Source organism: Drosophila persimilis, unplaced genomic scaffold (assembly GCF_003286085.1).
Source record: "Drosophila persimilis strain 14011-0111.01,24,50 unplaced genomic scaffold, DperRS2 tig00001296-arrow-arrow-pilon, whole genome shotgun sequence".
In the NCBI taxonomy this organism is placed as follows: Eukaryota; Metazoa; Arthropoda; class Insecta; order Diptera; family Drosophilidae; genus Drosophila; species Drosophila persimilis.
The window spans coordinates 92913-116312 of record NW_020825460.1 but is presented as its reverse complement, the minus strand read 5'-3'; the positions used below and the strand labels follow the sequence as shown (position 1 = coordinate 116312).

The 23400-nt window shown below is 48.6% G+C and overlaps 6 protein-coding genes across 11 annotated transcripts; 3 read left to right on the top strand and 3 right to left on the bottom strand.

The window, feature by feature from the left end:
- The first annotated feature begins 723 nt into the window (after positions 1 to 723).
- On the top strand, positions 724 to 3217 carry LOC6601186 (protein ecdysoneless). Its single transcript, XM_026994166.1, has 2 exons — positions 724 to 1243; positions 1315 to 3217. Exons 1-2 carry the CDS (start codon positions 937 to 939, stop codon positions 3105 to 3107), a joined length of 2100 nt encoding a protein of 699 aa, XP_026849967.1. The 5' UTR covers positions 724 to 936; the 3' UTR covers positions 3108 to 3217.
- LOC6601255 (RNA-binding protein cabeza) lies at positions 3180 to 3902 on the bottom strand. The gene is made up of 2 exons (XM_002026181.2): positions 3578 to 3902; positions 3180 to 3519 (listed from the first exon to the last, which is right to left on the bottom strand). The coding sequence occupies exons 1-2, from the start codon at positions 3900 to 3902 to the stop codon at positions 3248 to 3250; spliced, it is 597 nt and encodes a 198-aa protein (XP_002026217.1). The 3' UTR covers positions 3180 to 3247.
- Positions 3903 to 4088: 186 nt separating this feature from the next.
- LOC6601254 (xylosyltransferase oxt) lies at positions 4089 to 7679 on the top strand. Its single transcript, XM_026994149.1, has 3 exons — positions 4089 to 5011; positions 5077 to 5237; positions 5410 to 7679. The coding sequence occupies exons 1-3, from the start codon at positions 4309 to 4311 to the stop codon at positions 7186 to 7188; spliced, it is 2643 nt and encodes an 880-aa protein (XP_026849950.1). The 5' UTR covers positions 4089 to 4308; the 3' UTR covers positions 7189 to 7679.
- Positions 7680 to 7755: 76 nt separating this feature from the next.
- LOC6601253 lies at positions 7756 to 9109 on the bottom strand. Its single transcript, XM_002026179.2, has 3 exons — positions 9026 to 9109; positions 8252 to 8945; positions 7756 to 8196 (listed from the first exon to the last, which is right to left on the bottom strand). The coding sequence occupies exons 1-3, from the start codon at positions 9072 to 9074 to the stop codon at positions 8103 to 8105; spliced, it is 837 nt and encodes a 278-aa protein (XP_002026215.1). The 5' UTR covers positions 9075 to 9109; the 3' UTR covers positions 7756 to 8102.
- Positions 9110 to 9660: 551 nt separating this feature from the next.
- Positions 9661 to 15003, top strand: LOC6601252 (cytochrome b reductase 1). Of its 6 annotated transcripts, XM_026994160.1 has the most exons (6): positions 9661 to 9768; positions 9859 to 9963; positions 11448 to 11791; positions 13805 to 14014; positions 14097 to 14460; positions 14522 to 15003. In XM_026994160.1, exons 3-6 carry the CDS (start codon positions 11491 to 11493, stop codon positions 14694 to 14696), a joined length of 1050 nt encoding a protein of 349 aa, XP_026849961.1. In that variant the 5' UTR covers positions 9661 to 9768; positions 9859 to 9963; positions 11448 to 11490; the 3' UTR covers positions 14697 to 15003. The 6 variants fall into 6 exon arrangements, with proteins under 6 accessions (XP_026849961.1, XP_026849962.1, XP_026849960.1 ...); XM_026994161.1 differs by having other exon boundaries at positions 9661 to 9963; positions 11451 to 11791; XM_026994159.1 differs by having other exon boundaries at positions 9661 to 9963.
- Positions 14998 to 19006, bottom strand: LOC6601251 (adenylyl cyclase X E). Its single transcript, XM_026994158.1, has 11 exons — positions 18917 to 19006; positions 18717 to 18857; positions 18505 to 18658; positions 17999 to 18452; positions 17226 to 17945; positions 16949 to 17164; positions 16647 to 16890; positions 16215 to 16573; positions 15748 to 16151; positions 15507 to 15692; positions 14998 to 15437 (listed from the first exon to the last, which is right to left on the bottom strand). Exons 1-11 carry the CDS (start codon positions 19004 to 19006, stop codon positions 15112 to 15114), a joined length of 3294 nt encoding a protein of 1097 aa, XP_026849959.1. The 3' UTR covers positions 14998 to 15111.
- Between the last annotated feature and the right edge of the window lie 4394 nt (positions 19007 to 23400).

The following is a 23400-nucleotide window of genomic DNA, read 5'->3' as shown; positions in this document are numbered from 1 at the left end:
ATGTTTTGCGGTCAATTCGGGATATTTTAGCCTCGAAATTTCATCAATCTACTCCATATAATTTTTGGGGGGTATAGAAACTTCCATACGCAGGATTTTTCAATTTTTGCTCTTTCAATTCGTGCCTGAATTCATATCTGTTAAACAATTTCCCTTTGGCGCGCAGTCGATAGTATCGAAGGCCAATTGTTGGGACTTGCTCTCTTTTTGTAGTGGGATTTGCTCTCTTCGTACAAGCTTACGGTTTACACCTTGACCGTTTTTTTAACCTTATTTTATAAACAATCCACTAAAAGGCAGCCCTTACAATTGGAGAAACTTGTAGAAAATTGATTCGTCAATCGGATAAAATCATATGTTCAGGGCTGAGAGGCCCGACTAGCTAGTAATATTAAGCCGCATCTCAAAATCTGGGAATATGATTTCCGATCATGGACAGAGATTAACCCATATTTAAATACCACACGAGCATTCAAGAATTTTAGCGCAGTTCAGGTGTATCTTTGACCTATTTCTTTCCCTCTTTCGTGGTTTTTTTTTGCAAGTAAAACGAAAGGATGGACTAGATCAGCAAGAAGAATTTATAAAAAGTATTAAATTTTGCGGTTTAACTCGAGTGGTGCACGTGTTTAAATAAAGGGTGCTTAAGTGGGTTAAGTTCGTTTTTCCAACAACTTTTCCTTTTTCGAATAAATGAAGAAATTGGCTTGAATCACAGGGAATTTGGAAAATAATTGGCAACAATTATTGTATTACTCATTCGGTAATCGTCGTGTCTGCATTTGCTTTGGGGTACAGCGGACAGCGCCCCATCAGTCGCCCAGGATACACACATCCATTGGCCCACGCGTCGCCAACGATCTGAGTCACAACACAAAGGAGCAGCAGGCACATTGGGTGCAGCAGCAGCAACAACAGACGAGTCGAGACGAGACAATGACTTCAAAGAAGACAAAGCCAATCCCTAAATATAGGAAGCCGGGAAATTTGGAATTTGTGCGCGAGGATGACTACGTGGAGTACTTTATATTCCCGAAGCTGCCCGATAATCTCACGGATGAGTTCCAAGTGAAGGAGAAATTGTTGCGCATCAAAACGGAGATCATGGAGATTGTCAGAGAGCTGGTCGTTCAGCGGAGCTACATTTGGCACAAGGATGAGTTTCAGCTGCAAGTGCGTACTGGCAGTACCTTGGAACGCCTTCTAAATGATGAAACCAATGTGGCGGAAGACGACGAAGATGGTATGACGGGCCCGCCCCATTGAATTCTATAAATAGCCACAAATATCAATCAGAATGTTCTTTCTCTTCAGGGGATCTGCCACCTCATTTGCACGGGGTAACCCACTACGGCGACAACATTGGCGACGAATGGTTTATTGTGTACCTTCTGTTGGAAATATCGCAGGCACGCGGTGAATACATTGCTCGGGTCTGCGATTCCGATGGGGAATTCGTGCTAATCGAGGCGGCCGATGTCCTGCCCGACTGGGCCTCTCCCGACACCTGCGAACAGCGTGCCTACATAGTCAACGGTGCCCTCCAGCTGCTGCAGAACTCGGCATCCACCAACCCTGACAAGCCCATGCCCGTGCCCATCGCCTTGCAGCGTATTCGTCTCAATCCCAACCTGTATCGCTGCTCCACCGATGTCCAGAACGTACTTAAGACCCGTCTCAAGGAGTTCCTGATTGCCATGCCCCACTACTCCATCCATCGCCAGATCGTGGAGGTGCCGCACAGTGCAGCGCAGCTGCTGAAAACACGCCCCCAGCTAGTGGCATCAGCTGTGAGGGCGTTCTGCGATCGCGACACCGAGGACATCAAGGCGTTGAGAACCATGAAGTTTTTCCCACCGGAGGCATCTCGTGTCCGCACAAATGTCCGATTCACCCGCTGTCTGTACGCCATGGTGATGCACAACCAGTACACGCCGGAAAGGCGACTCGGCTGGAAGATCGCCGACGAAGTGAGCCAACCAGAGCTCCACAAGGAACAGATTCTGGGCGTTAAGTTGGCGTGCGGCCTGGAAATCCTAGCCACCCAAGCCCAGCGCGCAGGAGATTGTGCCCTGGAGGATCAGCCTGCCTGGCGGGCGTATCTGAGGAGTCTCGAGGGCAAAGGCTACTTCCGGGACAACATCGAGGGCAGTGCGGAGCACACGCGCCTGCTTGGCAAGGCCCAGGAGTACTTCAAGGGAAATCAGGATCGGTTCCGCACCGCCAAGCGCGTGGGAGCCGAGGTTCTGGCGCTGATGCTGCACCCGTCCGATACGGCCTCAGTGGCCCTGCGCGATGAACAAAACAATCTACTGCCAAGCGATAAGGATGATTGGCTCAGTATTACCGCCCACGATCTGGATGCTCTGCTCCAGGATCGCTACGGACCGAACAAACTCTACAAGCCAAATGGCGATATGGACGCCGAAGAATTCACGAAGCAGCTGAGCGACTTCCTGGATCAGCAGTCGAACTTTGAGGGCATTGAACACGCCGGTTGCGAAGCCCCCGACTTGGACTCCGATGATGACGAGCCGGCGCTGCGGCAACCAAAAGCATCCACGTCTCAAGGATCGCAGCTCAGAAAGAATCAATCCATGCGCAAGGCCTGTAACCGCAACTCTTTAATCCAATCGGAGGAGGCGGATAGCACACACGTGAGGAACTTCCTGGACTTTGTTATCCCAGAGGACAACTGGGACTCCAACTCCGAGATGAGTGACTACGCGGATGACGACGATATCGAGCGCAACTTCGATGCTTTGTCCAGCTCAAGCACCGGCTTCCCGCTGGATCGCAGCATCCAGGCGTACATGAAGAAAATGGATCGGGAATTGTCGCAGACCACCATTGGCAAGTCCTTCCAGGGCAAGAAAGCCGCCACCCAGGCAGATGAGGATGATTTCGATGACATTGAAGACTTTGAGCCCATCAATATAAATGTTAACACGCTGAAGAACATGATGGACAGCTACAAATCGCAGGCGGGTGGCGCAGGCCCGGTCTCCAATCTGCTCAGTGCGATGGGTGTGGGCATGTCGGCGGCAGCGGCAGCGGCAGCAGCACCCGAAGACGATGCCAATGATCTATCAGAGTCAGCCGTGTGAAAGGGTAGTAGGATGGAAGCATACAGGTATCTTTTATCATTATGTCGTTAAGCGAAATGAATTAAAAATATGTATATTATATGTATGTGTATAATTGATCAAACATCAAACATTGAGAGTACTTATACTAATTTCGATTGCTAATCCTTGGATGCTGGCACAAAGTTACCGTAGTCCCGTCTGACCTTGATCGGTGGCTGATCTCTGCCATGCGAGTCGTTGCGCGAGGATCGTTGATCGAAGGAACGTTTGCGGTCGCCCCCACCAGCACCACCACCATGGTGGTGGTCGTCTCCACCGCCACCACTGCGCTCATAGCCCCCGTCGCCATCTCTACTACCGCCTCCATGATGATGGCCACGATCTCTGCGCTGATATACATCGTATCTGTTCCGATTGCGATTGTGATTGTCTGAAAGGAAAGGATACACAACTATATGCAAAGGAAACCACTTTTGGACTGGACGTACCTCTGTATCCCCCCCTATCGTGGTTATTGTGATGGTATCCTCCGCCTCCGCCTCCTTCACGCCTGTTCCAGCCACGATCTCCGCCGCCTCTGCGATTGCCATTGTATCGATTGTTACCAGAGTATCCTCTGCCACCACCGCCGCCTCCTCCCCCACCGCTCATCCAGTTCCCGACTATTGGCGGCCCGGCCACTGGCTTGCTGCAGTGTGCCATAAACTCGTCATCGTCTTCTGTGTAGCGCGAGCCAAACTCAGCTTCGCATTCCTCCAGGAAGTTCAGATCCTTTACGGGCTGACGATTTATTTTACGATTCGGATCGACCATATTAACTTCTAGTGGTGGCAGTTTCTAAATATATCGCTGATGGTGACAGTTTCTCAATATCGATGCTGTTATTGAATATAAAATGAATATCGTTGTTGCGTCTAACAGCTCCCGCTCGGGGGACTAACAGTGCTAGTTTTGCGCCTAACAGCACGCTGTGGGCGAGTGGAAGGAAAAACACGATAAATTGCAAGACTGCGGGTTGCGGGGGCGTTTTTATTAAAGAAAAATGCCATTAATTAGTCAAATGTACATATCCAAATGCACCGACATCCAGCAATAAGCAGTGTATCATGCCGCCGCATCGTGGCCACAGTCAAACGCAAAGAAATAGCAACGCACACAACCTGTACGACACCACGCGAAGGAGGAGCAACAGCAGCCGCAGGAGGCGACTTCAGTAGTCATGGAGCAATCGGTGTCCGCACGCTGGCTGCGACGATATCGGCCGGTTTTGATCATCCTAGTCCTCATCTTTGGCATCCAACTGTTCCTGGCCTACAAGTCGGTGGACATTGGTGGTGGCAGCGGCTCCGGACTGGACGTGGACGCCGCCCAGCGCTCGCAGCGTGATCTGGCCTCGAATCCGGTGATAGCGGAGCCGCCAGAGAGCCTCCCCCGTCCTGCCAGGCTAACCGCCAATCAACTGGGCTTTCAGCCCGAATGTGATATCCAAGCCAAGGAAGCAATATCGGCGCTGCAGCGCGCCAAAACGAAAGACTGCCGCCAACATATCGCACAGATCGCCTGTTCCATACAGGCGGGTCGCTTCTATGCCATCCAGCTGAAGAGCAGCTGCCCGTCGGGCAACCACACAGCCAACGTGTCCCTCGGCTGTTATCGCGACGAGAAGGATCGCCGCCTGCTCGGCGGCTACTACACCAGCTTCAAGAACTCCAATTCTCCCAATCTCTGCCTGGAGCTTTGCCTGCAGAGCGGCTATCCCTATGCCGGTGTGCAGTATGGTCGCGAGTGCTTCTGCGGCTTCGATACTCCGCCCAAGGCCGCCAAGCTGCCGGACTCCAGTTGCAACATCAAATGTCTGGGCAATGCCAGAGAGATCTGCGGAGGCTTCTATGCGATGAACATCTACGAAACGGGCATTGCCAGTGAGTACAGTCGAGTGATGGTCTTTTAACTGGACTCGACACTAAACGAATCCAATCTCTTGCAGAATTCACTGCCCAACTGGCGGCGAGCACCCCACCGACGGGGGCCAAGCGCGTGCGGATTGCATTTCTGCTGACTATCAATGGCAGGGCGCTGCGTCAGGTGCATCGACTGCTGAAAGCCCTGTATGCACCCGAGCATGTCTACTACATACATGTGGACGAGGTAAGTCCGAATTCAAAGTCAATGACCGGATTCCGGCAATTAAAACGTGCGCTTGCTCGACGATTCTGCCAATTTGCACAATTTAATGCTGGACATTTGTTGTTGTAGCTGAAGGCTGGGATGAATTGCTATGAAATATTCATTTGACTGGGGCTGGGGGGTTTTCTTTTAGCGACAAGATTATCTGTACCGCAAACTGCTAGAGCTGGAACAGAAGTTCCCCAACATCCGCCTGGCCCGCAAACGCTTCTCCACCATCTGGGGCGGGGCCTCGCTCTTGACCATGCTGCTCCAGTGCATGGAGGATCTGCTCAAGTCCAAGTGGCAATGGGATTTCGTTATAAACCTAAGCGAGAGCGATTTCCCCGTAAAGACGCTGGACAAACTGGTCGATTTCTTGAGTGCCAATCGGGGCAGGAACTTTGTGAAGGGCCATGGCCGGGAGACGCAAAAGTTCATCCAGAAGCAGGGACTGGACAGGACCTTTGTGGAGTGTGACACGCACATGTGGAGGATCGGAGACCGCAAGCTGCCCGCCGGCATTCAGGTGGACGGGGGAAGCGATTGGGTGGCCCTCTCGCGGCCCTTTGTGGCCTATGTGACGCATCCCAAGAAGGAGGATGAGCTGTTGCAAGCGCTACTTAAGCTATTCAGACACACGCTGCTCCCAGCGGAATCGTTCTTCCACACGGTCCTGCGGAACACCCACCACTGCCACACGTATGTGGACAACAACCTCCATGTGACCAACTGGAAGCGGAAGCAAGGATGCAAGTGCCAGTACAAGCACGTGGTTGACTGGTGCGGCTGCAGCCCCAACGACTTCATGCCAGACGACTGGCCCCGGCTGCTGGCCACGGAACAGAAATCGCTGTTCTTTGCCCGCAAATTCGAGCCGATTATCAACCAGGCAGTGCTCCTGCAGCTGGAGGAGTGGCTGTATGGGCCCTATACCAGCGAATATCTGAACCTCCATGGGTACTGGCAGTCGCTCTACCATCACGAGGATGTGCACGGATCTGCGGATGACCTCGCCAGATCTGTGGGCGACAGCCTAATGCGCCTGGCTGGCGGTCAGGCCAGGGTCGATCCTCTGGAGTTACTGGAGCTCACGCACTACCTCCACCGGGATCAGTACAAGGGATTCCTAGTGCGGTTTAGTGCCAGGAGGGCCACCGGGCAGGATGTGCAATTGGAGACGCGAGTACGACCCGTTCAGCACGGAAAGCTGGCGCGGAATGCTCGCTTCAGCAAGAGATTACGCAACTTCGAGGTCTCCACGGACTTCGACCAGAAGGAGCAGGTGGCGCGCAACTTTGGGAAGCTATTGGGGCCACAGAGTGACTTGGTTCTCAGCTACACGTACCAGGGATCGACGGACTCCGGGGCTGCCTCACACTCGTACAACCTCACGCTGCTGTGGATCGATCCCCTGGGTCGCCTGCAGGACTTCAACGAGCTGCATGTGGAGGACTCGTCCACCGATTTAATCAACCACTCAAAAACTCTGCTCAGTCATCCCATCACACCTGGTGTATGGACAGCGAAGCTGATTGGACGCAGCTCCATCTATGCGCAGCTCAAGTTCCTGATTTCCCCCATGGCCTATGGGAATGGTGAGCCCCTGGAGACGACCCCAGAGGCGGAGAAGCGGAACGGTGGCCTGGGCATAGCCCTGCCGGACGACTTTGAGCTACCAGTGGAGTGGCAGCAGCATCTTCACACCGACGACGAGCAGTTCTCCCTGCGCGAGGAGGCCTTGGCCAACGGAAAACTCACCGGTCCGCCGCTGCACAGGTGGATTGACGATCTGGTGGGTAAATTCTTTCAGCTCAGGGAAAGCTGTGTGGTGGATGCTGGCACAGAACTGTCGCTGCCACTCTGCAGTGACGTCCCCTGGAGCTCGCTGGCCCCCGATCCCAAGAGCGACGTGGATGCCCTACTCAAATGAGGGAAAAGCTCTACTCTTATTAGGTCCATTGTATTGCCATTAATCCATTTTGTTGTTATTAATTTTCTAGTGTAAATACCTTTTCATGTCTCTGGGTGTGTATATCTCAAAGTGCAAGAATCTACAGATTCAGATTCAAAACTCAAAGAATTACTCAATTTTTATGCTCAATGCACCACCAGTAGGGTTTTTTTTTCGTAGTTTGTGATAAATGTGTAAACTTGAAACTAATCGCCATCTTGACTCGGACACTCGGCTTGGGGGAAGCAGCAACAGCAACCCCTTCCAAGTGCAGATCCACCTCTTTGTTTTTGCTTTTTAGAGCATTTTGCAATATTAAATAGCCATTAGATTAAGTTAATGACGAAACAAGGTCGACGTCCGTCGCCTGCTTTGTGAATATGCCGCAGCGCACCGGACAGAACAGGACAGAGACACTCTTCCCCATCCATTCCACTCGCAGAGTGGGGAGCTTGCAACCAAAAATTCGAGATATAAATAAGGTTTAGCTAGATCAAATTCCGCAACTAAGTCATAAGATAGGGCCGTCACTATTAACTCTCGCTATTAAACTCTGTAAGCTCTGTGTATTCATGTAAAGTTTCTTCAATTTTTTGATTCACATATCAATATGCAACGCCAACAAGTTATCCAAAATAAATGAGCAATTCTACATGTACTAAAGTGATCGGTCGGTGAATCGGTATTTCGGCAACAATTTTGTGTAACCAGCACCAGAACAGTGGTTCATCATAATCATAATCTATCTTCATCTGTTGTTTTGGGGGTCGGATTTCTGGACCGGACCTTGCTTTGCTCCTTCCTTGCAGGTATTCTATGAGTTAAGTAGGTTTAGACTTAAATAGACTTAAAGCCAAGGCTATTTGTACTGCCGTTTGCTGCTGGAGCGGACATTAGATGCACAGATCCTCATCGGGATCCTCGTCATCGAAGTCATCATCGGCATCGGGTGTGTAAATTATATTGCCCTCAGCAGGCTCGCTGGTGCTGAAATGGCAACATATTTAGTTGAGAGACAAATCGGAATTCGATGATGGCTCACCGTTCGTATGGCAATGTGAGAGCGTTACGCGCCACTACTTCATCCTCGTCCAGTTCTATTTTGAAGGTGCTGCTGGCCGGCTCTGCTGTCTGATCAGCCTCCGGCGATGGCTGCTTGGGCGAACCAACAGCTGCTGGACCGTCCAGAGGCGTCACTTGAAACTCTGTTTTGGTGATCCGGCACGCGTAGCGTTTGTTGGACACCCCGCCGCCGGGCTTGCGCGATATCAGCGATAGCAGAGTCTCCGACTCCAGGCGGAGAATCAACTCGGCTAGATACTCGCAGCCGGCGAGGATGTACTGCGCATGGTGATGCTGCAAGTGCTGGGGCGAGGCCCAGAGGAACACACGTCGCACGTGCTCCGAGCGACGCAGCCTATTGAGGAAGCTGAAGATGTACGCGGGTGTCTGGTAGCACAGCAGGTCCGCCAATGTGGGCAGTATGATATTGTATTCGGCCTTTGTGCTGCTGGTCCCCGTATCCGTGGTAGGACCGGATTTGAAATCCGCGGCCTCTCCAGACTGGTTGTTGTTGTTGTTGTTGTTGTTGCCGCACTCATTCAGCAGCGCCTCGTAGCTGGACACGTGCCTCAGATTGCCAATTGGCAGCGTTTTGATTGTGCCCGCCTCCTGCCCCTGCTCGTGCAGCAGGCTGTCAATGAACCTAAGGGCAATGCGCTCCCGATTTAGTTCATCTGCAACGAGGAAAACGCAAAGGGAATGTGGCGGCACTGCTTATGCACTTGGCACACTTAATTTGTTGGTTGGGGCTCACCTATTATGAAGACCACCTTTTGTTTGGTCACCAGCAGGTTGGAGAGCATTATATGTGCATTTATTTATAACTATTTATGTGAGAAATCGTACAAAAATTGTACACTTTGCTTTGTTGTTGTTGAGACGATGCGATTTCTGTTAGCCAAGAGGCGTTAGCGTGTTTTGTTAGCAGCGATATTTTACTATCACATGCTGCCAAAATTTCAGAGTCAATACAAGCTAGGTTCGAAAAAATTCCAGAAATGGCTAAAACCGGAACCATAGGGTGAAACTGGAAATGAAGGATGGTCCCAGTGGGAATCGGAGTGGAATCATTTTGAACATTTTTTAAATGCTTATATATGCAGCTATTTATGATATAGCCTTAAATATGCTAAAGCGGCATCAGTGCTGCACAAAATACCAAAAACGAAGGGTCACATTGATTCTGGCTCGTATAATCAGGGCTGGAAAATAGATGTTACTAAAAGTCAGATTGGGAAATGGTAATTTAATCTTGTTAAACTTTTGAATGTTAGTTGAACTGAGAACTCATTTTTACATTTTTCGGCGAAATGTTATTTCTTTGTCTGACCCTCGAATTTTGCTGTCGTTCCAGCCCTAGTATGTCTGTGTCCCGCTTTTTTCCAAATGAGTGAGCAAAGCAAACTTGTGCGAGCATTTAGACCATGAGTGGATCGATTTGTAACTTGAAACCCTTAGAGAGTGAAAGCCACCTGACCTTGCACTTGATTTGATAAGGTAAATAGCCGGTCAATGAATTCATGACGTTGTCGCAGCCGCTGCTGACGTCGCGAAATCTTGTTTTTTTGTGTGTTTTTTTTTTGGCAGCATCTAGTGTTGTTTTGATTATTTGTGTGTCGCGTGTGGTCCAGCAAAACGTTTACAAAATTAGTCAAAGTATAGTACATATTGGACGCTGACTAAGTTTGAACTGTAAGTACTGCTCTACATATACATATTTCTAATCCACGTATTAAAATGTACGAAAGTAGAACGTTGTCTTTCGCTATCTTCCATATCCAACAAGTGGTTCCCAAGTAGTTGTGTGTGTGTGTGTATTACTGTTAGAAAGCGTTTGCGTGTGCGCTTGCATGAGTGTTGAATGTTTGAGCTTTCAAACAAAAGCTCTATTATTGTGGCTTGCAGCCAGCAGGCACAGCAGGCACCCAGCATGGAAGGGCGGGCTCAACAGAGGGTGTAGGGTGCCGCCGCCCACGCAGCAGCCTTTGCAGACATTTTCACTGTTTTTCCTCCCATATGGCAGCGACAGTCATTCGAACGCAATTCGTTCAACAAGTAGAGAGTGTCGCAGCAGAAAAAATTTTGCATTTTTCCATTGTTCTCCGACAACTTAAAGTTTTATAGAGTGCTGAAAAGATAAGAAGAGATTCAACATTTACACCAACAGTATTATCTGAATCGAAAAGAAAGTAATAAGCATACGCCATGTTGTTCTCCCTGGGTAAGTGCCCCATCATCAAAAATCAGTCAGTGCCGCGCGGAGAGGGTGCGGGTACTCGTGTTAAAGAAGGAACTTCAGATGTATATCACATTATTATGCATAGAACATTATAGTCAAAGTCGCAATTGAAATGCAGCTCACTGACGGACGGGGCATCAATAGAGTAAGAGGAATGCAAAAGGTGCCCACCACCCACCTTCACCCCCTTTCGAACAGCCATATCTGGTCTGGTGTGGCATACTAACCAGAGTTTTTCCCCTCACACTCATCTACCCTCGCCCGGACTCCCCCGCCCTTTCATATCCATTTAAATCCGCACTAGTACAAACTAAACAATTAGCTACGCTTTAATAGCACCAACACATTTTGCCGTGCCAGGCAGTAAAAGCTCTTTTGGTGTATACCCTTGAAGGGGGTACATAGTATACAACACGGAATGAAGCATCCCCGAATCCATTAAGTGTACCCAGGAGGAAGTCGGCTGATATAGTCGACACAGCAATGTCCGTCTGTGCTTTTTCTCAACGAAATAGAGCCTTAAGAGTGTACGGTAAGGTCCGATTTAAGTCGGACCACAATGTCATAAAGTTGTCGTTGGAAACACGCAAACACAGTCTAACAAGAAGCCATTTTGAAGAGTCGTCGAATTTCAAGGGTATACAGGCTTCGGCGCGCTGAAGTTGGCTTTGCTGCCGTTTTTAAGCTCCGGCGGGCGGCGGCTGGAAAACTTTAAATTCACTTGCGCATTGCACGTTGAGGCGTTCGGTTGTACTAACTCGTCGTATCGCATCGTATCGTAGGTCGTGTCGCTGATCCCAGTATCGTAGTACCATAGTGCTGTATTTTTTTAGTAGTGTTGTTGTAGAGTTGCTGTAGTGTTGTGTCTTGTGGCAATTAACCGTTAGCGTTGCATGCCATTTGGTGAACTATTGATTAATCAGTGCCCCCGAACCAGAAGCCACCAACCCAACCACCGACCACACCAGAGTCCAGCAACTATGTCAAAGGATTCGGACATAGAGCAGGCGGCGGTGCCCGCGAATGAAATCAAAGTGGAGCCAGTAGCCGCCACGCCAGAGGAGCAGCTAACATCCTCCGGGACGACCACTGCAACGACAGCCACTACAGTGATCTCCGTGACGAATGGGGGAGGAGAGAAGGCGGCGGCTGTGGCGGAGAAGCCGCCCCAGCAGATAACTGCTGTGGAAGTGGCCGCTGTGGCAGCCTCGGCCACAGTAGCAGCAGAACAAGTGCGCCCAGCAACAACCATTGGAGGCATTGAATTGGCAGCCAGCAAAGGTACAACAACCACACACAGCAACAGCCAGCAGCAGGCCAGACCAGACCAGACCAGAGTCAGGGGCAGACAGGTGCAGACAGTGAATGGCTTTGCAATTCGGCTGCAAGTTTGATTAGTGCAAAGTAAAATCAACAACCTGCCAGTGCTACTGCCACTGCCACTGCCAGCAACAACCACAAGAGTTTAGTTTAGTAAAAGTTATAACAAAACGCACAGACAAACACATAAAGAGAGAGAGACCGTTAAAAACTGCATTGCCATTGCCACACCTCCCAACATGCGCCCGCCACGATGATGATCATCATCATCATCATGACGATGAGCACGACTCGACTTCAAGTTGAATTTCACTTTAGTTTTTCAACAGACATACTCGTACTCGCACAGTATATAAGATATACATATACCTATACCTATATATACATATTCATATATAAATCTCTTTGCTTTTCTTTAACTCGCTTTATTTATTTTACTTTTGCTGTCTTCACATTTTTTGTACGCTTTTCCAAAGTCGTCATCGGCGGAGAGGTTTTACTTTTCATCTTTTACGAGTATGTAGATTGTTTCTTTCAAATTTTGCGCACGATCTGTTGCAACGCTTTGCTGATCAGCCCAGACAGACGCCCTGGCACGCCCACTTAACCGTCATAATTAACAATCATAATCATTAATTAATATGCCAATTAATTTCACTTCTGAACGAAAGGATAAACACACAAGCCCGAATCTGGAGCATCGTATTCAAATTTATTGGATAACTGGGGGACACGCGTGCCTTTGAAGCAACGTAATGTCTCTGCCCCATACAGCATACAGCAGCAAGGGGCAATTTACGGCAGTTTACATCTAACAATTTTCCTCACTTTTGATTGAGTTGTCATTTGCATACGAGTATGACAGAGTTCAACATCTGATAAAAGGCCTTTATCGAGGGTGACTGCACCAAAGATTGTAACGTAGTACTACCAAGGTTAATTTGAAGTCTGGGGATACAATTCTTTTAGGGATAGATAGGCAGATAGATAGATAGATGTTTTCCCTAAACACACTTCCAGTCGCCAAATTTCCAGGGGAATTTTTAATTTATTTGCAGGTTTTATGAAGATGCAAGATACAAAATACTCGAACCACGATGCTATTTAGAGCGTTTTGATATCAGTCCGTTGGAGGAAGCCTGCTGGATGCTATCTAACAAAAACATACGAATATTTTGACAGAATGTTCGTTTTTTCGTTCGTTCGCGATAACAGAAAGTTTACTTTCTTTACGGCGTCTTGGCAGACACAAATTTTGACTTCGATAGCATAAATAATTGTTAAATAAACAATCGTAAATGTTTACGTGAGTCTTTTAGGAGAATTCAACCAGATATGGGATTGTAAGTGTAAGAACCGAGTGGTTCCAATAATTCTGTGTGTTTTTTTTAATGTCTAGATCTCGTTCAGGGTATTTATTTATCAGAATCTCAGATTGCTGGCGACAAAGCAGGGGCTTTGTTTCTGGTAGCCACATGGCTACTGATGATGCTCCAGATCGAATGTCTGTCTGGCTGCCGGGGAAAGTGGCATGTGGCATGTGGCATGTAGCATGTGGCAGGGACTATTCCGCCAATTCCAAGCAACATGTGGGCTATAATCATTGTTTATGGATTATGTAGCAACTACAGCAGCTTTGTAATCAACGAATGTGGTTATCAGCACTGGATTTTATGGTTTTTTTAATCACCTTCAGAAGTATAGGCCAGAAGGCAGTTGTAAAGTAAAACCGAATAATTTAAAGATGCAAAGGGAGGGAAAAATGTATGGCCACTAAACAAATGTTGTTGATTGGGAATATGGAAAAGCTTGAAGAATCATAGAGGGGATGGAATGCGTGCGTGTGCTTGTGTGTTTAATGATAAGATCGCATAAAAGTGTGGCAAAAGAATGCTCGGAATTCTCGGGGGCATATGGTTAATAGAGTTTTTGAATTCTATTTTTAAGAAATACTCTTTCTGCCTCTCCCTCTAGGCGGCACCAAATCCAACATGGATCCGGCGCTGATCAACTTTAAGGTGCTGTACGTACTGACGCAGCTGTGCGGCCTGACGATGATCGTGCTGGTGGGCACCTGGATAGGGCAGCACTTTGGCGGACTGGGTGGAAGTTCCAATCCCAAGCTGGAGTTCAACTGGCATCCGCTGTTCATGACCATTGGCTTCATCTATCTGTATGGCAACTGTGAGTAGAGCTGCAAGCTGCAAGCGGAAGAGGTGCAGACCGCCGACAGCAGACTGCAAACTAAACTCCACTCCCATTTCAGCCATTCTGGTGTACCGAGGCTTCCGCACCACGCGCAAGAAGACCCTGAAGCTCACCCACGCCGGCATCCATATGGCCGCCTTCGTTCTAACAGTCATTGCCCTGAAGACGGTCTTCGATTCGCATAACCTGAACAGCCCGCCCATACCCAACCTGTACTCGCTGCACTCATGGCTGGGCCTCTCCGCTGTGATCATCTTCTCGCTGCAGTACGTGGCCGGGTTCGTGGCATTCCTCGCACCGGGGATAAGGGAGAACTACAAGATTGCCATGATGCCGCTGCACATCTACTTTGGTCTGTTTGGCTTCGTCCTGGCCATTGCAAGCGCCGTCATGGGCCTCACTGAGAAGGCAATCTTTGCAATGTGAGTGGATCTTTGATTTGCGATTTTCTGACAATGTCTAAAGTATTCCCTCTATCTGCAGCACTTCTCCACCGTACTCCACCTTGCCACCTGCTGGTATCCTGGCCAATGTAATTGGAGTCCTGTATGTGGTATTTGGTGCTCTTGTGGTCTACCTGGCCACGGAGCCGTCGTACAGGCGTAAGCCCATACCCGAGGACACGGCTCTGCTAAGCTCCGGCTCTGCCAATGAGTAAGGCACTGCTACTACACTGCTACACACACCCCAAACCAGCTGCTATGCTTATATTTATGCTCAAAACTGTGCACAAAACCCAAACGAAATGGAAACCTGATACGATGTGGTGCTCTGTTGACGATTCATGCTGTTTATTTTCGTTGAGATGCATGTTTTACCCCCTAGTATCAATATATATTTAATGTGACTATGTGTAATGGAAAGCTATCCACATACTTATACACAGATTACCAGTTGTGAAAAGACGTCTGCGAGTGCTCAAATCGAACGTATTTAACCTCATATAGAACATTTGCTTATATGAATATCTATGTGTGTTATATATTCTTAATAAATCTATATTAATACTAAGTGAGAGGTGCAGGATCGGTTGGCTCCTTCTCCTACTCCCCTACTGGGACATCGTCGACATTTTACAGATAATCGACCGTAACTGTCTCTTCAGTGCTATCTGAGGACGTCTCGGCCTCTTCTTTATTGTGCTGAAACTTCAGGGAGTCATCCAGGTCCACCAGATATGTGGGATAGTTGCCCAAGCCTTTCAGCCAACGTTGCCCCCGATAGGCGCACCTGATGTTGAAGCGACGCAGCACCTGGGCAGTGGCCTCGGCCACCTGGATAGCGCCCGGTAGTCCGCTGCTTGTCAGGCGGGATGCCATGTTAACGGTGTTGCCCCAAATGTCATAGTGCGGCTTCGAGAGGCCCACAACTCCAGCCATTACAGGCCCATGAGCGATGCCTATGGCGATGTGAGACTGCGGTAAGAAATCCGGGTACTTCCAAAAGGTGGGAGGGGGACAGATCTTACCGATTTTCAGGAACCCCCGAGAGCTTTTCGGCAGATCGAGCTCGTAGAAGATATCCGCCACCTGGATTTGGTTCATGATGCGCAACAGATTAACGGCAAATTCGGTCATGACCACAACGGCGTCGTCCAAAAATACGTTACTTTCAAAGCCCTCTGATGCTGTTGCCGTTTCGAAGCGTACACTATCTGCGGATATTAACTATTCAAGAGCTTGCTATGGTAAGAAGATGGAAATGCCCACTTGATCTATTCATTGGCTCCGAAGTATTCTCTTTTTTGACAGGAATATTGATCGAGAAGTCGGTATAATGATCCACTTCGAGACCACAGGCAGCCAAGTACGTCCAGCCCATCACTTTGATCTTCTCGATCTTGTATTTGTGGCCAAAGTTCACCAGCAGCTCGTCAAAGTAGCAGATGAACTCGTGCAGCACTCGGATGCCAGCCCGGTCAGCCTCGTAGTTCTCGATGGAGGCGAACATCACGGCCACATTCTTAAAGTTCTCGTAGAAAAGCTGATCGTTGCGTCGTCGCTCAAGGAAGGTGTTGGCTACATGCGAGGGCAACATGTTGGCCATAATGATCTTTATGGACTTTGTTGTGTCCTCTGTCTGCTTTCGCTTCTCCTCGTAGCGCTCTCGGATGCTGCAAAGAAGGTAGGCAATTGTATTTTGTATTGTATTGGATACGGTGGATGTGGATGCTTACAAAAAGGTCGCCTTGTAGATATAGGTGGAGTGACGCTGCTTGATCGAGAGGGCTATAAAGTAGGCAATCAGATACCAGGTGTGGGCCCATTCCGCCTTCAGGTTCATATTTGTGGTCTCCGATCGCTCGAAAGCGAATCCGTAGTGGGCGTGGATGGTGAACAGGTGGCAGCTGAGGATGAGCAGACCCAGGCCCATCTTGAAGGCCAGCGCCATGGCACCGAAGTAGAACAGCAGGCTGAGCACAATGATCACCGATTGAGTAACTACCCAAGGATGGAAGCACATCATCTGAGGATCCTCGTCGGCCAGATCCGACTCGATTAACTCAAACTCAAACTCGGCCCTGTTGCACGATAGCTGTGAAAGGGAGTGAGATTAGCTTTGACCACCAGTTAAATCAATGCGAGTGGAGGAGGTTGCCGATGCGTACCACGCCGTTCGAGGAGATTATGTAGACAAGAAGAATGACAAATGCGGAGAGTGGTATGCCGACAAATATCGACTGCTGTTCGATATGCTCTGACACCCGGATGAGCCAACGGTTCAGGAAGAAGGAAGGCTGCCTCATGGGCGTCAGCAGATGGTACTGGACCCACAACTTCTTATAGCCGGCGGTCAAGCAGATGAGCACAAGCACAAACAGTATCACAAACAGCTCTTTGAAGTCCATGGACCTGCGAATGTGGATGATTATATGGGATCGAATCAGGTCTCTCAGTTAATTCTGCATACAAAGGCACTGTAGCATTCATGACGGTGATCACCACTGCAGCGATAAGCACAACGACTAGATTGTACTTCATCAGCAGGTCTGGCATTTTCATAAAGGCGCATTCCCTGCTCGAGCTGTGAAAGTGCAGCAAACAAAGGGAGATCTGGGAATTGAACAGTTGATCCTCGCTGAGGTCCTCTCCGTTACTTTTCGGTGCTCGCCAGATGTGGATGCGTCTACGGGAGGTATCTTTAATACAAAACAAAGGGGATAAGGAGTGTAGGTGTGTCTTCTCACTGTCCGACCGGCATGTGTTCCACCTCGTTTACTATCGTTTTCTGGGTCATCATCTCAACATCCTCGTAGATATTGCTAAAGCTCATGCGGAACGAAGTAAGCGAGACATCACTTGAATCCTGCTCCTGATCGTCGGGGTCTATAAAGTCGGAATGTCGACTACTGACCAAATACGTGGTGACCTCCGCCTTCTGCAATATGCGGTCGTTCTTGGCGTTGTCTGTGCCATCCTCGTATACGTACTCGTCGTTCAGCAGGTTGAGAGTGCGATTGGAGATGTGTACCTTGCCCGGCTCACCCCACATTTCCAGGCGGTTGGTGATATCCACGTCCTTCGACCAGATGTCGTAATGCCACTTGATGTGGCCAATGACCCCAGCGAACACCTCGCCCGAGTGCACACCGATGCGCATGTCGATGTCCAGCTTTCGTTGCTCGCGGACCTCCTGAGTAATGCTGATCATGTCGAGGGCCTGGTCCACGCAGCACCTGGCGTGGTCGGGGTTGTATACGGGAATGCCGGAGACACAAATGTAAGCATCCCCGAGGAACTTGATCCGTAGCGCGTTGTTCCGCTTGGCGGCCAGATCGTACTTGACAAACAGCTCGTGCAGGATCTCGACCAGACTCTGCACATCCAAGGTGTTGGTCAGGTTCGTGTAGTGCACCATGTCGGCTACCAGTATGGACACATCCGGGTGGGGTTCCACAAAGAGTTTGCTGCAGGCGGATCATCAGTAAGGGAAGGTAAGGGAAGGGAGTCCTTAAAGTACCGTAATTTCGGGATCTTTTTACCCAGCCGTTCATCCTCGATCCGCATGCAGATATCCTCCTGCAGTGTATGCGCCACTTTGGCTGGCATAATGGACTCCAGTAGGGCTTTTTCGTTCTTCATAACAACCTTGAGCACAATGCCTTCGTAGACCAACTGATGGCGACTGAGAATAATGCGTCGTACTTGGAATACTCTCATCGTGAAAAAGAAAGACATTACGAGATTCTGGTAAAGGAGATAAATCGCATAGCACAGGAGGTCAGCACTGAACTTGCCCAACCGCCTGTACGAGCAACAAAAGTACACCAGGGATGCGGTCAGTCCCAGGATATAGGGCCTGCCTTTCTCTAAGAACGCAATCGGCAGATAAAAGTAAACAGCAACCAGGACAACGTGATCGTAGCAGGCCAGCAGCGGCTTGTAGTCGCCATGAGAAATTAGCACAAAGGTGTCTGAGTGGAGCACAGATCATATATCTAACGAAGAACTGAATCAATTTCCTACCCGTAATTATTAGCAGAAAAACCATCACCCAGCTGGCTATCATGTTGAAGACGTAGTAGTTGCGTTCGAGGTTATCCTTCAGGCAAACCATCATGACCAGTGGCGTCAGAACAATTACCAACAGGTAAGGAATCAATGCATAAAACCGTACATTCTGAAATCATAGAATATCGTCTTTTCAGATCCAGTGCAGACCGCCAATGGATCCTCACCTTGACCAGGGTCAGCAGCAGTATAATGTGAACCATCATCAAAAATTCTATGACCATAATAAACTGAGCCGCATTGTTGGCGGCCAAACGCCTCATGTAATGCCACACGCAGCCTTCCATTTGGAGCGCCCGGCACTTTGCCTGCAATGTACGAGCAGATAGCTTGAAATACTCGCCCCGTTTTTGCACAGTTCATTTACCTCCAAGTGCCTCCATTCTAGGGTCCGAATGTTGCCCAGCGAGCGGCCGTCTCCCACATCCTCATTAAAACTCGGCCGTGGAGAATCCATTGTGATTGTGCTAATATATATAATATAATTAATATTTTGTTTCTGATTTAATTACAAGCTACAAATAGCTTGATATCCTATAGATATCCGATAACTGAAAGGGCATGACACGCCCAGATCGCCACGAAAATAAAGAAAACCAAACAAAAACATGTTTTTTATATGTATGGCATACTTTTGGGATGTGATAAAATTTTTTTAACTTTTCAGGCATAATTTTAGGCTGACCCAATGGCTTAGAATTGCCACGTGACGGTCCTCACTCAGGAGAAAAAGGACATCGGAGGATTGTACGTCTAGTCGCAGAGGGGAAACTAAAATTTTTCAAATCGGACTAGAATTGGTGTACCTAAAGCGATTAAGCTGAAAATTAAAAACTTAAATGGCAATATCCTGGTTGTCCTTGAAGCCAAAGTGGTTGCAAGCGATCAAGGACACTCTTCCGATTACGATGAGTTTTGGCACTCCCAGATCGGACAAGATATAGCGGAGATATAGCGGATTAAATATGTATTTTCATGATGTGTAAATTAACATTTTCGGAAGGCTATATCTCAGACAAATGGGGCCAGATTGGCGAAGGACCTACTCTCCCAGGATCCTAGGGATCCAGCCTGTCGGTCGGCATCAAAATCTCGACCACGAAAATGAGGCCGATTTTTGACAAATTCAATGATGTAACCATCATGATTTTTTGCGAAAATCGTGATGAGCTCGATGTCCTTTTTTCTGATGCTAATCGGTTGGCAGGACTCTCCCGCTCACGAAAAGACATGCCGCGCCCAGATCGGCCCATCAATAGTCGAGATATAGCGTGCAGAAAAAACCAGTATTTTCATGATGTCTAAATTAACATTTTCGGGAGGCTATATCTCAGGCAAATAGGGCCAGATCGGCGAAGGACCTACTCTCCCAGGATCGTGGGGATCCAGCCTGTCGAATGGCATCAAAATCTCGACCACGAAAATGAGGCCGATTTTTGACAAATTCAATGATGTAACCATCATGATATTTTGCGAAAATCGCGATGAGCTCGATGTCCTTTTTTCTGATGCCAATCGGTTGGCAGGACTCTCCCGATCACGAAAAGACATGCCGCGCCCAGATCGGCCCATCAATAGTCGAGATATAGCCTGCAGAACAAACCAGTATTTGCGTGAAATGCAAATCCACTTCTTCGGAGGGCTATATCTCAGGCAAATAGGGCCAGATCGGCGAAGGACCTACTCTCCCAGGATCGTGGGGATCCAGCCTGTCGAATGGCATCAAAATCTCGACCACGAAAATGAGGCCGATTTTTGACAAATTCAATGATGTAACCATCATGATTTTTTGCGAAAATCGTGATGAGCTCGATGTCCTTTTTTCTGATGCCAATCGGTTGGCAGGACTCTCCCGATCACGAAAAGGCATGCCGCGCCCAGATCGGCCCATCAATAGTCGAGATATAGCCTGCAGAACAAACCAGTATTTGCGTGAAATGCAAATCCACTTATTCGGAGGGCTATATCTCAGGCAAATGGGCCAGATTGGCGAAGGACCTACTCTTCCAGGATCGTGGGGATCCAGCCTGTCGAATGGCATCAAAATCTCGACCACGAAAATGAGGCCGATTTTTGACAAATTCAATGATGTAACCATCATGATTTTTTGCGAAAATCGTGATGAGCTCGATGTCCTTTTTTCTGATGCTAATCGGTTGGCAGGACTCTCCCGATCACGAATAGACATGCCACGCCCAGATCGGCCGCTGTGTAGCCGAGATATAGCCTGCAGAACAAACCAGTATTTGCATGAAATGCAAATCCACTTCTTCGGAAGGCTATATCTCAGGGAAATAGGGCCAGATCGGCGAGGGACCCACTCTCTCAGGATCGCGAGGATCCAGCCTGTCGGTCGGCATCAAAATCTCGACCACGAAAATGAGGCCGATTTTTGACAAATTCAATGATGTAACCATCATGATATTTTGCGAAAATCGCGATGAGCTCGATGTCCTTTTTTCTGATGCCAATCGGTTGGCAGGACTCTCCCGATCACGAAAAGACATGCCGCGCCCAGATCGGCCCATCAATAGTCGAGATATAGCCTGCAGAACAAACCAGTATTTGCGTGAAATGCAAATCAAAATATTCGGAAGGCTATATCTCAGGCAAATAGGGCCAGATCGGCGAAGGACCTACTCTCCCAGGATCGTGGGGATCCAGCCTGTCGAATGGCATCAAAATCTCGACCACGAAAATGAGGCCGATTTTTGACAAATTCAATGATGTAACCATCATGATTTTTTGCGAAAATCGTGATGAGCTCGATGTCCTTTTTTCTGATGCCAATCGGTTGGCAGGACTCTCCCGATCACGAAGAGACATGCCACGCCCAGATCGGCCACTGTGTAGCCGAGATATAGCCTGCAGAACAAACCAGTATTTGCATGAAATGCAAATCCACTTCTTCGGAGGGCTATATCTCAGGCAAATACGGCCAGATCGGCGAAGGACCTGCTCTCCCAGGATCCTAGGGATCCAGCCTGTCGGTCGGCATCAAAATCTCGACCACGAAAATGAGGCCGATTTTTGACAAATTCAATGATGTAACCATCATGATTTTTTGCGAAAATCGTGATGAGCTCGATGTCCTTTTTTCTGATGCCAATCGGTTGGCAGGACTCTCCCGATCACGAAGAGACATGCCACGCCCAGATCGGCCACTGTGTAGCCGAGATATAGCCTGCAGAACAAACCATTATTTGCATGAAATGCAACTCCACTTCTTCGGAGGGCTATATCTCAGGCAAATAGGGCCAGATCGGCGAAGGACCCACTCTCTCAGGATCGCGAGGATCCAGCCTGTCGGTCGGCATCAAAATCTCGACCACGAAAATGAGGCCGATTTTTGACAAATTCAATGATGTAACCATCATGATTTTTTGCGAAAATCGTGATGAGCTCGATGTCCTTTTTTCTGATGCCAATCGGTTGGCAGGACTCTCCCGATCACGAAGAGACATGCCACGCCCAGATCGGCCACTGTGTAGCCGAGATATAGCCTGCAGAACAAACCATTATTTGCATGAAATGCAACTCCACTTCTTCGGAGGGCTATATCTCAGGCAAATAGGGCCAGATCGGCGAAGGACCTACTCTCCCAGGATCGTGGGGATCCAGCCTGTCGAATGGCATCAAAATCTCGACCACGAAAATGAGGCCGATTTTTTACAAATTCAATGATGTAACCATCATGATTTTTTGCGAAAATCGTGATGAGCTCGATGTCCTTTTTTCTGATGCCAATCGGTTGGCAGGACTCTCCCGATCACGAAGAGACATGCCACGCCCAGATCGGCCACTGTGTAGCCGAGATATAGCCTGCAGAACAAACCATTATTTGCATGAAATGCAACTCCACTTCTTCGGAGGGCTATATCTCAGGCAAATAGGGCCAGATCGGCGAAGGACCCACTCTCTCAGGATCGCGAGGATCCAGCCTGTCGGTCGGCATCAAAATCTCGACCACGAAAATGAGGCCGATTTTTGACAAATTCAATGATGGTTACATCATGATTTTTTGCGAAAATCGTGATGAGCTCGATGTCCTTTTTTCTGATGCCAATCGGTTGGCAGGACTCTCCCGATCACGAAGAGACATGCCACGCCCAGATCGGCCACTGTGTAGCCGAGATATAGCCTGCAGAACAAACCAGTATTTGCATGAAATGCAACTCCACTTCTTCGGAGGGCTATATCTCAGGCAAATAGGGCCAGATCGGCGAAGGACCCACTCTCTCAGGATCGCGAGGATCCAGCCTGTCGGTCGGCATCAAAATCTCGACCACGAAAATGAGGCCGATTTTTGACAAATTCAATGATGTAACCATCATGATTTTTTGCGAAAATCGTGATGAGCTCGATGTCCTTTTTTCTGATGCCAATCGGTTGGCAGGACTCTCCCGATCACGAAAAGACATGCCACGCCCAGATCGGCCCATCAATAGTCGAGATATAGCTTGCAGAACAAACCAGTATTTTCATGATGTCTAAATTAACATTTTCGGGAGGCTATATCTCAGGCAAATAGGGCCAGATCGGCGAAGGACCTACTCTCCCAGGGTCCTAGGGATCCAGCCTGTCGAATGGCATCAAAATCTCGACCACAAAAATGAGGCCGATTTTTGACAAATTCAATGATGTAACCATCATGATATTTTGCGAAAATCGCGATGAGCTCGATGTCCTTTTTTCTGATGCCAATCGGTTGGCAGGACTCTCCCGATCACGAAAAGGCATGCCGCGCCCAGATCGGCCCATCAATAGTCGAGATATAGCCTGCAGAATAAACCAGTATTTGCATGAAATGCAAATCCACTTCTTCGGAGGGCTATATCTCAGGCAAATACG

What these genes read in the sequence shown, in the direction of transcription:
- LOC6601255 (XM_002026181.2), bottom strand. Translation starts at nt 3,902, where the DNA reads ATGGTCGATCCGAATCGTAAAATAAATCGTCAGCCCGTAAAGGATCTG. An exon ending in CGATAGGGGGGGATACAGAG is followed by an intron (nt 3,520 to 3,577) that starts GTACGTCCAGTC and finishes CTTTCCTTTCAG; the next exon opens with ACAATCACAATCGCAATCGG.
- LOC6601251 (XM_026994158.1), bottom strand. Translation starts at nt 19,006, where the DNA reads ATGGATTCTCCACGGCCGAGTTTTAATGAGGATGTGGGAGACGGCCGC. An exon ending in AAAAAGATCCCGAAATTACG is followed by an intron (nt 17,946 to 17,998) that starts GTACTTTAAGGA and finishes ATCCGCCTGCAG; the next exon opens with CAAACTCTTTGTGGAACCCC. An exon ending in TAATCTCCTCGAACGGCGTG is followed by an intron (nt 16,574 to 16,646) that starts GTACGCATCGGC and finishes TCCCTTTCACAG; the next exon opens with CTATCGTGCAACAGGGCCGA.
- LOC6601253 (XM_002026179.2), bottom strand. Translation starts at nt 9,074, where the DNA reads ATGCTCTCCAACCTGCTGGTGACCAAACAAAAGGTGGTCTTCATAATA. An exon ending in AAAGGTGGTCTTCATAATAG is followed by an intron (nt 8,946 to 9,025) that starts GTGAGCCCCAAC and finishes TCCTCGTTGCAG; the next exon opens with ATGAACTAAATCGGGAGCGC. An exon ending in CTCACATTGCCATACGAACG is followed by an intron (nt 8,197 to 8,251) that starts GTGAGCCATCAT and finishes TTGCCATTTCAG; the next exon opens with CACCAGCGAGCCTGCTGAGG.
- LOC6601186 (XM_026994166.1), top strand. Translation starts at nt 937, where the DNA reads ATGACTTCAAAGAAGACAAAGCCAATCCCTAAATATAGGAAGCCGGGA. An exon ending in GGCGGAAGACGACGAAGATG is followed by an intron (nt 1,244 to 1,314) that starts GTATGACGGGCC and finishes CTTTCTCTTCAG; the next exon opens with GGGATCTGCCACCTCATTTG.
- LOC6601252 (XM_002026178.2), top strand. Translation starts at nt 11,404, where the DNA reads ATGCCATTTGGTGAACTATTGATTAATCAGTGCCCCCGAACCAGAAGC. An exon ending in TGAATTGGCAGCCAGCAAAG is followed by an intron (nt 11,792 to 13,804) that starts GTACAACAACCA and finishes CTCTCCCTCTAG; the next exon opens with GCGGCACCAAATCCAACATG. An exon ending in CATCTATCTGTATGGCAACT is followed by an intron (nt 14,015 to 14,096) that starts GTGAGTAGAGCT and finishes CTCCCATTTCAG; the next exon opens with CCATTCTGGTGTACCGAGGC.
- LOC6601254 (XM_026994149.1), top strand. Translation starts at nt 4,309, where the DNA reads ATGGAGCAATCGGTGTCCGCACGCTGGCTGCGACGATATCGGCCGGTT. An exon ending in CTACGAAACGGGCATTGCCA is followed by an intron (nt 5,012 to 5,076) that starts GTGAGTACAGTC and finishes AATCTCTTGCAG; the next exon opens with AATTCACTGCCCAACTGGCG. An exon ending in ACTACATACATGTGGACGAG is followed by an intron (nt 5,238 to 5,409) that starts GTAAGTCCGAAT and finishes GTTTTCTTTTAG; the next exon opens with CGACAAGATTATCTGTACCG.